General features: G+C 40.9%; 1 protein-coding gene across 1 annotated transcript in view; it reads left to right on the top strand.

Annotated features, from left to right (window-relative positions):
• Positions 1-4,390: 4,390 nt before the first annotated feature.
• The window catches only part of LOC136877693 (facilitated trehalose transporter Tret1), a 57,062-nt gene continuing 46,296 nt past the window's right edge, over positions 4,391-15,156 (top strand). Inside the window, exon 1 of the mRNA XM_067151905.2 lies at positions 4,391-4,440. Coding sequence (XP_067008006.2) covers positions 4,392-4,440 — 49 coding nt within the window. The 5' untranslated portion in view covers position 4,391. The remainder of the gene's footprint in view (positions 4,441-15,156) is intronic.

A 15,156-nucleotide genomic window follows, 5' to 3' on the forward strand; every position in this document is an offset into this window, starting at 1 on the left:
AATGACTTCATTTCTATGACGAAAGTTCGAATAAAACATTCATACATTATATCACATACAAAGATAATATCTAATACCAACTCAAGAACTCGTCGTTGAAAACTAAGGCACTGTAATGCATACTTTGGAATATCATAAGGAGAGAGATTCCTCCCCGAGAGAAAACATACATGGCTCATAAATAACGCAAGAGATAGGACAAACCCCTAAAAATGCGGGGGTAAAGGTACAATCAAGTAATTCTACACTGAATACTACAATAACACAAGTTCAGTTATATTTTAACGAAGAGTATATTTTGAAATAATAATAATAATAATAATAATAATAATAATAATAATAATAATAATAATAATAATAATGTTATTGGCTTTACGTCCCACTAGCTAATTTTACGGTTTTTGGAGACGCCGAGATGCTGGAATTTAGTCCCGCAGGAGTTCTTTTACGAGCTAGTAAATCTACCGACACGAGGCAGGCGTATTTGTGCACCTTTAAATACTACCGGACTGAACCAGAATCGTACATGCCAAGAAGGCCAGCGCTTCAATCGCCTGAGCCACTCACCCCGGTGATTATATTTGTTTTAGTCACCTTATCTATAAACACAGTTTTGGGTGATTATGAAGTTCAGTCCCCGGATTTTCGGAAAACAGAAGTTGCAGAGCAGCATCTTCCTAAATTGCTTTTGAAGAATTTACTGCGGCAAACTAGTAGTTTCCTACAACACGAAATATGGTGATGCGTTTACCTTGTATCCTACAACATGCCCATATATGAGCTGCGTTTCCATGACTGGGAGAAGTTACCAAACAGGTTATCTTAGTGCGTTACGTCACTGCCTGTTACGGCTATTTAGGGAGACGGCTAGGTTCGAATCTCCCGTCAGCCATCCTCGAAAATGGTTTTTCGTTGTTTCCCATTTTCACTTCCATCCAAATGCCGGGATAGTACCTTTCTCATGGCCACGACCACTTCGTTCCCATTCCTAGCCCGTGCAATTACACCCACAGACAACACCCTCACACAGTCGTGCATGTAGCTCACTCCCGTGGGGTGTACCGAGGAAAGGAGGTACAGGTCTGGCGAACCGGACGTCATGTCCTCGGATATTCCTGGCACTAAAAGTCATGTGCTAAAAAAAATACATTTGAAAACGTTCAAGGAAATGGTAGCGATTTTTTAGATACCTTGAAGTTTTGTGAGATCATGTTACATAATCAAAATACATTCCAGTATATGCAGGATGGAAGGTAACTGATGCACCAGATTAACACAGTAGATCTTGAAGAGAGGATCACAATGCCTTAATTTTCAGGTCTTTTGCTTGCACCGTTACGCTAAGCGGTTTGTTCGGAGCTGTCAGTGGAGGGATGGCGTGGAATGACATTAGTAGACGAATAAGTGTGAGTGGTGCTTTTAAAAGTAGGAAAAATCACAATATGAAGATAAAGTTGGATTTCAAGAGGACAAATTGAGGCAAATATTCGTTTATAAGAAAGAGGGTTAGGGAGTGGAATAATTTACCAAGGGAATTGTTCGATTAATTTCCAAATTCTCTGAAATTAAGAAGAGACTAGGTAAACAACTGATAGGCAATCCGCCACTTCGGTGATTCCCTAAATGCAGATCAGCGGTGACAGACTGACTGACTGATTGACAGATTGGTCGCATACGGCACGATGCTTAATCCATTCGGTCACTAACGTCACGAAATCGGCGTGGCCGTTTCCGGCACGGTCGCTTCTGGCACATAACCGAAGAAACGTCGGGAGGGGCATTTTTTAAACGTGTTTCTATGTGTGGAAATAGTGACAGTGAATAATTCATAGTCATCAGTCAAGCGATTAACGTCCTGTATTATGTGTAAAGTGAAACTGTGTGTGTATAATGAACCGGTTGGTGGAAACTGTAAGGAAATATGGCATGGAAATGAACATTGCGAAATCAAAAGTGATGAAGATATCAAAACCGGAGAAATCTTTGAGGATAACTGTTGAAAATCGAGATCTGGAGAACGAGATGCAGTTCAGATGAGAGACACTCACTGTACTTCTTACGTATCTAAACCCGAAGCCTCCAGGGAAGCTTGCCGATAAAGGACGCCCACTGCACAAATGAAATTCGAGCAAGTATCGCCATGGCCAAAGTCGCATTCAATAAGGAGTGGATTCTGTTGACCAGCAAGTTGAGCTTGGAAGTAAGGAAGAGCCTGGTGAAGTTCTACATCTGGAGCATTGCACTGTATGGAGTAGGGGGATAAAAACACCTAGAAAGCTTTGAAATGTGGTGTTCGAGGGGAATACAGAGGTCATGTGGACAGTTCGGGTGACAAACGATGCTGTACTGAGAAGAGTAGGAGAGAACTATTCTGAATATCATTCTTCAGATTGAGCACAGACACGAGGGGCTCATACGCGACGTCATCGAAGAGAAGATCTAACGAACTGCAGGACGAGCAAGAAGAAGAATTCAACATCTGGATGACATAAAAGGTGAGAGGAGATACAGCAGACTGAAGGAAGAAGTTGAAAACAGGGAACATTGACGTTACAAATTATCCGTACGAAGTCACGGTCTTGCCACTAGGCAGAATACTATATTGTAATCATTATTATATGAAGGATCTGTGAAGTCGTCTTAACAGTAATGCTACAATTTACGGTAGTATTGCATGTTCCATATGGTTTCGGTTGTAAAATATCCTCGCTTACACACCGCTGTGCAGTGTTCCAGGTCTACAAGGAAAAAATTCCGCAGATTTTCGGGAGTTTTAATGACAATTTCGGTAGTTTGTCGAGCAATGAAATGTTATAACACAACTAAAGTAAAGAATGCAATAGTCATTAGAAGCTATTACGAGGAAAGTGTACAATTCCATTCACCCGTACTCTGTAGCCACTGTATGCTCTATTCTCCTTTTTCTCTTTCTCTCCAATCTTCCTGCAGATGTAGTCATTCATCAAGTGTAGAAACTATGTGTCAATTCTGAAGTAGCAGTAGGATGCAGATTTTGTATTCTGTATGCGGATCAGTGATTTCCCTTCGAATGATGCAGTCAAGCGTGAGTTTTGAGTTCAACAAGAGCGGAGAGATTACGTAAATCGAGCCTAAAATGAATGCGGAGAAGTACCTAACGAGTAATGTCACACAGTGAGATGAGGAAAGAGTTTTCCTGCAAAAAATATATTATACACCATAACATCTTATTTTAATCATTATTAATTTTCCTTAAATTTGGATTAGAAAAAAATTCGGGAGAATTTTTCGGGTTTTCTGGTAAGTTACAAAAAAATAGGGAGATGTCCTGAATATCAGGGAGACCCGGCAATACTGCCGCTGTGTATCGCTTGTTCCCTTCCACCACTTCACTCTTCCCCTCCTGAGTATGTTCTCCACTATTTGCCTGAGAATACATACCTGAGTTAGGCCTAATCAGTTATTTGTCTTGTTCTGTATTTAATAAAAATGATGCATACATACATACATAACATACATATATATCCCACGTCGTTCCATCTTAAGCGATGGGTCGGCAAGAGAAAAGTGAGGTTATGGTCATGAAGAGATACGGGCAACCAATGGGACACATTCAAATGGAGGGGAAACAGCTACAGATGAACCATCAATTCAAATATCTTGGAAGTGTTACCTCTGATACTGGTTCTATAGATAAGGAAATTTCCTACAGAATTCAGGCAGGTAGCAACTTTTATAAAATAGTTAAAGACATAATATGGAACAAGAAAATACCAACAAAATGTAAGAGAGTCATATATGAAACTTATTACGTACCAATCCTGACCTATGGTTGCGAAACATGGACCATGAAAAACAAAGATGTTAGTAGAATCCAGGCAGCACAAATGAAATTTGTCCGTAGCATGATCGGCAAAACACGGAGGGACAGAGTCCGTAATGAAGAAATCCGCAAGCAGGCTCAAGTTGTAAGACTGCAGGACAAAATAAACAGTGCAGCGACTGAGACGGTATGGACATAAAAATGATATATTCAAAAATTATATTCAGAAATAAGATCTTATATATACAGTAGATAAGAGAATCTGTACCATAAGAGGGTGATGATTTTACGAGTGTGCTGAAATTTGCTGCTATATTTTGTGTAGCTCTATGAATTAACGACGCTGGTGTTCGTCCGTGTCAAAGTAATCTGTGGCCGGCTGCTTGATAAGGCACTTTAACACGAGATATCCATTTCATCAGGTGCGTGATATCGCAACAATTTTTCCGAATGCCCAGTCGAAGTAAATCAAGCCAGGCCACACGTGACTCAAATATCTGAAGGACATCATCGTCACTGATGGTCAGTGATAAGTCAATATATAAGATTGAAATCTGAAGCTGGGAGATAATATTGCTCTATTGTCAGGATGGTTAGTTCACAAAATCTGAGGAATACACTCATAGCGGGGGCCATTGGTGAGTGTTAGACTATACCTTGCTATCATAAAAGCTTATAGTTTTCATGTTCCGTATTGATGGCAATATAATTATTGTAGACAAATCAGGTAATCCACCTAATCAATACAATATATTATTAGTACTTCACTTTACTTTAATCATGGTACTAGTTTCGGCCTATTGATATTAGGCCATCATCAGACATAAGATCTTGAAACACTTAAAAACTAATTGGCCATACATATAACAAAAATAGGTAGCATAATACCTGAAACAATGCTATATTCTTATGTATGTTGGTATCTCAGACGGGGGAAATTAGAAACCTGCTTTTCTTCTGTTTCTTTCACAACGTTGCGCACACCTGAGAAGCGCGATTGAACTTATTTAGCAGAGGAATTTGCTTTCTTCTCTTCCCAAAATCTCTGATTACTCTGGCTGTGTTTTTTCTTACGTCCATGCAATGGTGGTTCTGATCTTGGCTTTTTGTCTATTATATACATATACATTCGTTTAGCCCCTTAAGGAGCACGTGCAACCATTAAATAGCACTGGTATTCTTCATCTTCTTGTTCTTCTTATCTTCCCTGCCTGCCGTCTTTCTTGTGTCCACGAGTTTTTGAGATTCAAGCTTTTCTCAGATGGATTCTTGAGTGCAAATTTATGGGTGTTGATCTTTTGTCTGCATGTATTCCTTGTGGTTTCCATTGGATCAACGTCGACTTCTGCGAGGTCCTTTTGTGCATCCACTAGCCAGCGAACTTCGGTTTGTCGGTTTCCATTGATAATAAGAAATATTTTCTTAGTCAGTCGTGAGTCATCCATTCGTGCTAAATGTCCATAAAATTTAATACGCCGTTTGCGTGCGACTGGAGTGAATCGCTAAGTTAATGCATAGAGTTCTTCCGAGCTTCTTCGCATCCATATACCCTCTTGAAACTTGGGTCCGAATATCTTCCTAAGTATCTGTCGTTCAATTTTCTCAACGTCCTTGATGTTAATGGTGAGTGATGATGTCTCAGTTGCGTAGAGTGCCCCATGGAGGACAATAGAGTGGTAGTGTCGGAGTTTGGCTTTTGTGTATATTGATTTCTTATTGTAGAAGTTCCAGGTGATTAGGTGTGCTTTACGTAGTTTTTCTGCGCGCATTTTGTTGGTTGATTTTTCATTGTCTATTTATTTATTTTTAATGTGTTTATTTATATTTAGCATATGACTGTAGTGCCGCAAGTGTCCGAGGGCATGTTCGTCTCGCTTGGTACAAGTCTTCTTATATGACGTCCATGGGCAACTTGCGCGTGGGGGTATGATGTGATGATGAATATGAAGTAGGAAGAGGGTGAACCCCGGTGTCGGCATAATGTCTACTCTGGTCCAAGGGTTCTGTTAAAGGCTTAATGTCTCCATCCGACTGGCTAATCACCATCAACAGCATAAACATTATAATGTAACTAATATTTACTACTGAAATGTTAGAGGTTTAAATACTAAACTTGAGGAGTGAATAGTGAATCAGAATACAACATGCTGTTCATCACTAAAACATGGTTGCAATCTCATGTTTATAACAGACAATTATTTTATAGAGAGTTTAAATGATCGTGGAGGTAAAATGAAAGGAGGTTGGGGTGGGGGTGGGGGTAGGGGGTTAACCCTCTCGTGCATAAGGACCTTGTATGACATCGTTAGAGTTGTCATGAATTTTCATGCATTATTTTTATCCTCAGTAATACATTTTTCCTATCACCTATTCAACTTTACAGTCTATCGAACATATACCTGTGATCCATTTTTTGTTATTCTTTTACATAAGACACCGCAAAGCAATATTACATCCACCCCGTCAACATCCACGTGCATCAACCAGCGTTTATTTTCCGCAGGCCCTCCAGCAATACGTGGCCATGGCCAGTAGACAGCAATGATTGATCTTCAAATATTAAAAGCTTCCAATAGCATTCACTAGAAAAATGTTTACATATTCCATTATGGTAAGCACATTACATACGAGTGGTGTTCGTCTCCAAATACAAACGAAAAGTAATTCATGTAGCAGAGGATTAATAGCTATTAACGGATCTATAGTATCAAAGGATAGATTTTTGGTGTTATTGAAGCGGTTTATATAAAAATTATATTGAATGCTCATAGCCTGTAATGATGTCACTGTATTTTCCCACCTGCAACCAAACTGGAAACATATATGAACTTTTATAGGATGCTTTAAGTTAATAAAGTCCATTTTAAATTTAGATTTTGTTATAGCTGGTGACTTCAGCTCACCATGAATTTCTGGTGACCAAAGTAATCTTGCAAATTTTGGACCATCATGTAGATACTTAGCTGATTTTATATCATTTTGTCAGTTACACCTGACCAATAATATTCGTAATGCCAATGGAAATACACTTGATATTATTACCAATGTTAATACATTAACACTGAGTAGAGGTGAGTGCCTTGTAGTTAAGGAGGATAATTATCATCTTGTAATTGCAGTCACACTATCATTGCGTAGCTTTATATCACAAATACTTAAGCAATTATTTGACTTTGAGAAGGCAAACTTCTTTTGAAAGGTTAAAATGTTTGAGCAAACGAAGTGGTCCAGGACTGTAGAATTTAGAGACGCTTACGAGGCTAGTGAGTACCTTTATGCCCAGATAAACACCATAGTTTGGAAAACGTTCCCAACGGAGAATTTTCACTGAAAGAAAAATATCCTCCTTGGTTTTATAAATAAATACATTGAAACTGGAGGAAATCTATAGGAAGCCAGTGGCTTTACGTCGCACCGACACAGATAGGTCTTATGGCGACGATGGGATTGGAAAGGCCTAGGAGTTGGAAGGAAGCGGTCGTGGCCTTAATTAAGGTACAGCCCCAGCATTTGCCTGGTGTGACGCAAATATTCAAAACATAGGTCGATAGTATATAGCCATTTAAGGAAAGTAACAGAATATATAATCAATAAAGACTTGTATTTCTATAAATGAGGAGAATAATTAATCTGAATTGAAAGTTAATTATCCGTTACCTTTAATATTAGTTGATGTAAAGATATTTAAAAAATTAAAACCTAAAGTGTCGTATGGTGTCAATGAAATACCCCCGTACCTACTGAATGCGTGTTCGGATGTTTTGGGTTTTCCCTAGCTACCCTTATATATCATTATAGAAAAAAACTCTTTCTAAAAATATGGAAGATGGCGAAAGTGTGTCCAATTATTAAATGTGGGGACAATACAAATTTTGAAATCTGTTGCCCTGTATGTATTTTATGTGTATTTGAGCAAATAATGTACACGCGTATATTTAATCATGTGAAGGGCAGTATACATAGCAATCAGCATGGTTTTATGCCAGCGGGATAAACTACGACTAATCTGTTAACAATTACACAATGTTCTTATAACGTTTTAAATTATCAAAGACAGGTAGATGTAATGTACACTGATTTTGATAAAGCCTTTAATAAATTAGATTATAGTGCTTTGATGAGAAAATGGTCGTTTTCGTCTGACCTCTCTGTTTATAAAACTGATTGACTCTTATCTTTGTGCATGGAAACAATACGTTTGTTAACATCAACATGATTCTTATGCATACGATGTTACATCTAACATACAACAAAGGTCTAATACCGGCCCTTTATTCTTTATTTTACACTTAAGAAAATGTAAATCGCAACACTGTGAAGGCATTGGTCGTTTGTGTTGATTTTCAAGACACGAAACGATACCATGTAGGCATGTAAACGATCAAAGTTTCAGACCCATTGGATTGTTGCTACAGGTCTCCCCACGTGATTGGTCGCGGAAGAATCAACTCCAGTATACGGACTCTGGTGTAGCGTACTTGACTTGCAGTCTGTGCAGTGAAGTGTTCCCCGTCAAACATGCCTCGACGACAGAGAAGAGCACGCTATCAACAACTGTCGCCGTTTGAGAGGGCTCAGATAATTGGGCTGTGTGAGGCTGGATTATCGCTAAGGACTGTCGCTGCACGTGTTGGCCGACAGGCATCTACGGTACAACATGTATGGCAGCAGTGGTCAAATGAAGGTACCCACACACGTAGACCTGGCACAGGCCCAACGCAACAGACAAACTGTGAGAGAGGATCGCCGCATCATTCGGATGGCCCGGATGGAACCCCATGCAACAGCAGCGCAAATTCGAGCAACTGTGGCACCCCATGTTACACAGCAAACAGTTGGTAATCGCCTGCGTGCAGCTGGCTTACGAGCCCGTGTCCCTGCAGAAGGTGTTCCATTGACCCCACAACAGCGACGTGTAAGGCTGGCCTGGTGTCGAGAACGACGTGGGCCGACGAATGGCATAAGGTCGTCTTTAGTGATGAATCGCGCTTCTGTCTTACCCGCAGTGATCGCCGGAATCGTGTGCGTCGACGTACCGGGGAGAGGAGCCGCTCGGATCTTATTGTCGAGAGGCACACAGGGCCAACACCAAGCATTATGGTCTGGGGAGCTATTGGCTTTAATGTGAAATCACAATTAGTGCTTGTTGAGGGCACTATGACTGCTCGACAGTACGTCGATAGGGTACTCAATCCAGTGGTTGTCTCTATGATGGTGAACATTGCTAATGGGATGTTTCAGCAGGACAATGCCCGGCTTCACACTGCACGCATCTCCAGAGAAGCTCTCCATGGCAACACAACCTTAGAATGGCCCGCCAGATCTCCGGACCTCAGTCCTATTGAGCATGTGAGGGATACGATGGGTCGACAACTGGCCAACCGTCCTCAGCCACCCAAAACTCTGGAACAACTGACCCGTGCAGTGCAGCAAGCATGGGCCACAATTCCTCAGGAAGCGATCCAGGGCCTTATTGACTCCATGCCTCGACGAATTCATCCATGTATCACAGCTCGTGGTGGGCACATCCTGTATTGATTGTTGTCCAAACTTGCGGTCAGAGGGATCTGAAAGTGTAATCATCGAAGCACAACCGAACACTCGTCCTGCATGTTCAATTGCAGCAAGGTAGCACCACTCCTTCTGGATGTTGCGATTTCCATTTTCTTCAGTGTAATATTAATGATTTGGCCGCTTGAATTGTTTTATTATATGCTGATGATGTCAAACTTGTTGATTAATCGAATTTATGATATGATTTGGAACTTATATGCATGGAGGATTGAAGCTGTTCGTTGTTTCCTTCAGATTTTAAATACGAAAAGTGCACTGAACTTATAGTGAAGAACTGTAACTTGTTCACTCTGTTAATGACCTATGGTTAACTGTGGCAAGAAGTGTATCTTTCAGAGACCATATTCATAAAACAATTAATGACTGTTATAAAAGAATTGGTTTTCTAAAGAGAAATTCGAGAGATTTCACGGATTCTTATGCACTTACAATACTGTACAATAGTACTGTTAGATCAAAACTTGAGTATAATTTGGTCTTCATGTTGTAAGTCACACCAAAACAATATTGAAAGAATTGAGAAAAGTTTTTAAGCTCTATTATAAAAAGTATACATTCACTTTTGGTAACTATGACTCGTACGAATATTTACCGATTTAATTTAAATATGCATCGTTTGCTAATAGATGTGTAATAGCTCAACAAATTTATCTCTCTAAAGTTATTAATGCGTTCATTGACAATAGTAATTTTCTTCAAGAACTGTGCTTTAATATGAGGAAAGGAAACGTAAGATTTAGGCAATTGTTTATTACTCCAGTTTCCAAAATACAAAGTAGCATTTTAAGACCTCCCCTTTTATTAATACACTATCGGAAAAAGAAATGTTAACACCAAGAAGGAGTTATCCTGGATAAATGAAATGCAGGTGGTGTATTTGGACATCTGAAAGATGACGCCGTATCATATTTGAGCGCTAGTCGACGAAGAGTGGTTTTATAGGCACAGCTATGACTTTGTAAAGCAAGTTTGGTTTAAATACGATTGTGAACACTTCGTGAGCGTTGGTCATCGTCCGGTGTTGACGTTGTGAGCTAGATGAGAGTCAAAAGGGGACGAAGAAGGCAGAATCTGAAGCTTACTGACTTTGACCGGGGCCGTGTAATAGGGCTACGAGAAGATGGATGTCCTTTTCGCGATATTATAGAAAGGCTAGGCAGGGATGTATCCACAGTGCATCGGTGTTCGCAACAGTGATTACGGGAAGGCACTGTCTCAAGAAGACCGGTATCCGGCCGCATACTAGCCACTACGGAGAGGGAAGGCCACCGTATTCGCCACGTGGCTGTGGTGGATCGTACTGCATGTGCAGCTTCCATTAGAGATTCAGGCGGCACCAGAGTGACACAGCGAACTGTAACAAATCGATTACTTGAGGAACAGGTCCGAGCCATTCGTCCTGCAGCGTTTATGCCACTAACTCCGAATCACTGCCATTTGTGATTTCAGTAGTGTCCACCTACAGCTCATTGGAGGGCGAACTTTAGATGTGTTGTGCTCTCATATGAGATCTGTTTCTGGTTTGGTGCCAGTGATGGCCATAGTTTGGTAAGAAGAAGACCAGATGAGCGTTTGGAACCAAGCTGTCTGCAGCGTCGACACAGTGGATCTACTCCAGGAGTTATGGTCGGAAGAGCGATTTCCTTTGATAACAGGAGCACTCTCGTCGTTGTTCTAAGAATCTTCACACCGGATTTGTACGTCAGACTGGTAAATGAACTGGTCATTAGCAGTATTCAAGGGGATGTTTTCCAATAGGATAACGCTCGTTCTCACACCACTGCTTACACGCAACATGCTCTACAGAGTGTCGACCAGTTGCCTTGGCTTGCGAGATCAACAGAACTTTCACCCACTGAGCACTTATGGGACGACAAATCCACCGTCATCCAATACCAGCATTAACCATTGCTGACATGACCGACCAAGTGCAACAGGCGTGGAACTCCATCCCACAAAATGACATACGGCACCTGTACGTCACACGTTTGCTTGCTTGCATTCGAAATCATGGCGACTATAGCAATTATTAATGTAGGCCTACCACCATATCACATGTCTTCTCGCGCGTACTTGAACCTGTGACCTGGTAACTTTAATAAAATAAATATGTTACCTAGACAATTGCTTAAACTAAATTGCATTCCTATAAACGAATGTCTTCTTGGTGTTGGGATTTATTTTTCTGCCAGTGTATATATATGAATTGATGATGATGCTTGTTGTTTTAAGAGGCCTAACATCGAAGGTCGTCGGCCCCTATATATGAATTATCAAATATTCTATATTATCTCACAATTTTATGCTATCATCCAAAAGAGATAAGTTTAAATATTTTAGAAACTCTAGAGTTTCATAGAGATCAATTAATAGATCCTCAACATATTCTAAATGATAATATTAAAAATTAATATTTAAAAACAAAATTAAATCTAAGCAGCTACTGTACATAATGAGGAGACGACATACACACATAACTGGCCCAACATAGATGTTATAAATGCATAATGTAGATAGCCCCTAATCTTAAATGGAACAGTTAATACTCTTTGGAAACTGTTATGTATCGGGTGGAGCAATAATTGAATGTCATCATTTCGTTACCTGACAATGGAGCCTATACTTTGAAATGCGTTGTGAAGAGCATTCAATAAAAATTATGACTGGTAACGGTTTTAATTATTTATAAAAGTTTAATACACAGTCACGGACAAGACAGTAAATAAAACATGGTTATGTTTATAAAAAGACAATTGAACTTTACGCTTAAAGTACAATTATTATTACTACTAGTACAATGTTTTCATTCCTCCGCTGAAGGGGGAGGCGGGCCTCCTAAACGGTGACGCCGTCTCTTAGGAGATTTGTATCGGAGAAGGAGATGTGTGGAAAAGGTGAGAGGGTTGGTGGCCGTGCATTCGCCTTAGTGCACGAGAATGGAAAACCATGGAAAACCATTCTAAGGACAGATAACGGTTGGGACCAGCCCCTCTCCGTCTCCCGAATGCAGAGGCGTAGAGCCGCAGTAGAGCCGTGACCACCCCTTCTCTGCTCGGCTGGTCGGTCGGAGTGCAGAGCTGTCGGACCAGCCGAAGCCCACTCTGCAACCGTCGACCTACAGTTATCGAGCATGATCGATTAAATCGTATCACGTTCGAAGGTTTACGCCAGATAGCTGAGACAATAGATCATTATTAATTCAATAATTATAATTTAAAAATCAATCAAGATGACATAATCTAGCTAATGACGTGTTTTCCTTCTCTCGCTTTCTGTTTATACCACTTAGCTAATTCCGTCTGGAATTATTTTCCACTACTTACGAATGGAAGCTGTAATGAAGAGAGGATATGCATCCACCAAGACAAAAATCTGCGCACTCTTAAAGACAGTTCTCTGTTGAGAAACCGCAAGGTGGAGTGATAATGACGACTTAATAAGAACGCAGATACGAACTGATTCTTTTTCATCTACCACTTTTCACACATCTGTGAGGTCGCAGGTTCGAAATGCGTCTCAGATGTGGAATTGGCCCTGTTTTATGGCCGAGTGCCCTTCCTGACGCCAACCCTATTTGGAGGGATTTAATCACTACTGCGTAATTCTGTGGTAGTTTGTAGTGTAGTGTGTTGTCTAAATATGAAGAGGGAAGTGTTGAGACAAACACAAGTACCCAGTCACCGAGTCAGAAGTATTAATCAGACGCAATAAAATCCACGATCCGTCACGGAATCAAACGCGAGATCCTTTAAATCGAAGGCCTCAACGCTGATCAGGTCGGACAGATACGAACTGATTAACACACACAACGCATCTTAAACAATGTGTGAAGAGGGAGCCGATATTTTCTTCTACCTACTAGTAAGAATGTTGCACCGATTGAAAACGAACTCTGAACTGTACCGACAGTCTTTTTTAATCATTGGCTTTACGTCACACCGACATAGATAGGTTTTACGGTGAGGATGGGATAGGAAAGGCCTTGAAGTGGAAAGAAAGCGGCCGTGGCGTTAATTATGGTACAGTCCGAGCATTTGCGTGGAGTGAAAATTGGAAACCACGGAGAACGATCTTCAGAACTGCCGACTGTGGGGTTCTAACTCACTATCTTCCGGATGTAAGCTCACAGCTGCGAGGCCCTAATCGCACGTCCAACTCACTCGATGTGTACCACAGTGACGGCTCGTGACCAAATTTTCACGGGGTTCGCAACAAAATTTGTGTTCATGTCTCAAATATACCAAAGTACAATGCAGATAAGTACAAAATCACTTACATAAATAATTTATCTAAAAGTTCCCTGTACAGTTGCTTTACTACTCATAATATGGTAGAACCCTTATAACCGAGGATGCATTTTTTTCGAGACTAATCTGTGAGTGTACAAGAAATCTTAAATTACGACTGCCGGGCTGAGTCGCTCAGGCTTTAGCTGAGGCTCTGATTTTCTGATCCCGTGATTACGAACTCCTGTTCAGAATTAGCTACTAGCGAAATCTTCCGGCGATGTAATGCAATAGTAACTTCTGGGAGCTGTGGCCAACAGTAACAGGGGAGGTGGCGAACCCTTGTGGTCAACTGTAGTACTATCTCTGGTTTGAGAGTGGTTGTAGACAGAAAGGCACATTCCTTACTGTGCTCCTCGCTTATGGAGATATCTGTGCATAAACCATGACGTCATCTCCATGCGCATGCGTATAGTCTTAAGGCTCGTAGCAAAATCCCCAGTGTGCTCTATGGATATGTCAGTCGAGACCAACGAACTAGAATAACATAGAGGGGCTGTATACCTGACATCAGCGCTCCCTGCTTGAAGTAAGTTGATAAGGGGCAGCCAAGTTAACGGTTGTCAAAAGAAAGCGAATTGGCGCGGGAGCATATGTTGAGGTGACAGGGAGATCGTGCATGCCAATTTAATTCCCTAAGTTTTAAGAAGTGAAAACATAGATTCTCGCTTTCAAGAATGTCAGCCGTAAGCTCAGCGTATGGTTGTACTAATCGGAGTAATAAAACCAAGGATATATCGTACTTTAAGTAAGTATTACTGAATTATAGCTGAGATTCCTTTTTGTTATTTCTGTTTGTAATTAAATCCATTTTATTGTTTACTTAGCGAATGAACGTATAGCCACGGTAATTATTTGTGGCCTCGTGCCGCAATATGATGAAGTGGCGGTATTCGCTTTAATTTCAAGCTTTCGGCAACGGTCTTTAATTCTCCCCCAGTGATTCTAAAATGCGTTTTTTCTACACTTTTCGTCATTTAAAGGCCATGTCCCCTTGCTTGTGTGACCACAGGAAACATGGCGGACGTTCGTTCTATTAGGTTTACCCAGGCAGCGCTTCCGCCTCTCTATGTTATTCTAGCTCGTTGGTCGAGACGAACAGCTGTCAGTATTACGGAGTTCGATATAGGTCGAATGCTTTCGATCAATTGACGAAATCAGGTCGAAGAAAGGAAACAATTTTGAATTACCGGTGAATATGCGTTAGACTGGGTGTTCACGTGCTCATGTGCTCCTAGGAGCCCGCCGCTACTGGTGTACGGAGAACTGGAAACGGTTAACACTAGCTTGCGACGTAGGCAACTGAAGTTTTACGTGCACCTTCTGAGAATCGACAACAGCACACTTACGAAAAATGGTAAACTCGTGGTCTCCTCTACCAAAGGTTGTTAAATCTCGCGAACCTCTCTCACAGGAGAGGAAGGAAAAGCTAATAACAGTGGTGTTGAGAACGAAAGCGAGCATCCAAAAAGAACTAGTCAAAAGCGCTCCCTA

The sequence above is a fragment of the Anabrus simplex genome, chromosome 7 (assembly GCF_040414725.1).
Source record: "Anabrus simplex isolate iqAnaSimp1 chromosome 7, ASM4041472v1, whole genome shotgun sequence".
Taxonomy (NCBI): domain Eukaryota; kingdom Metazoa; phylum Arthropoda; class Insecta; order Orthoptera; family Tettigoniidae; genus Anabrus; species Anabrus simplex.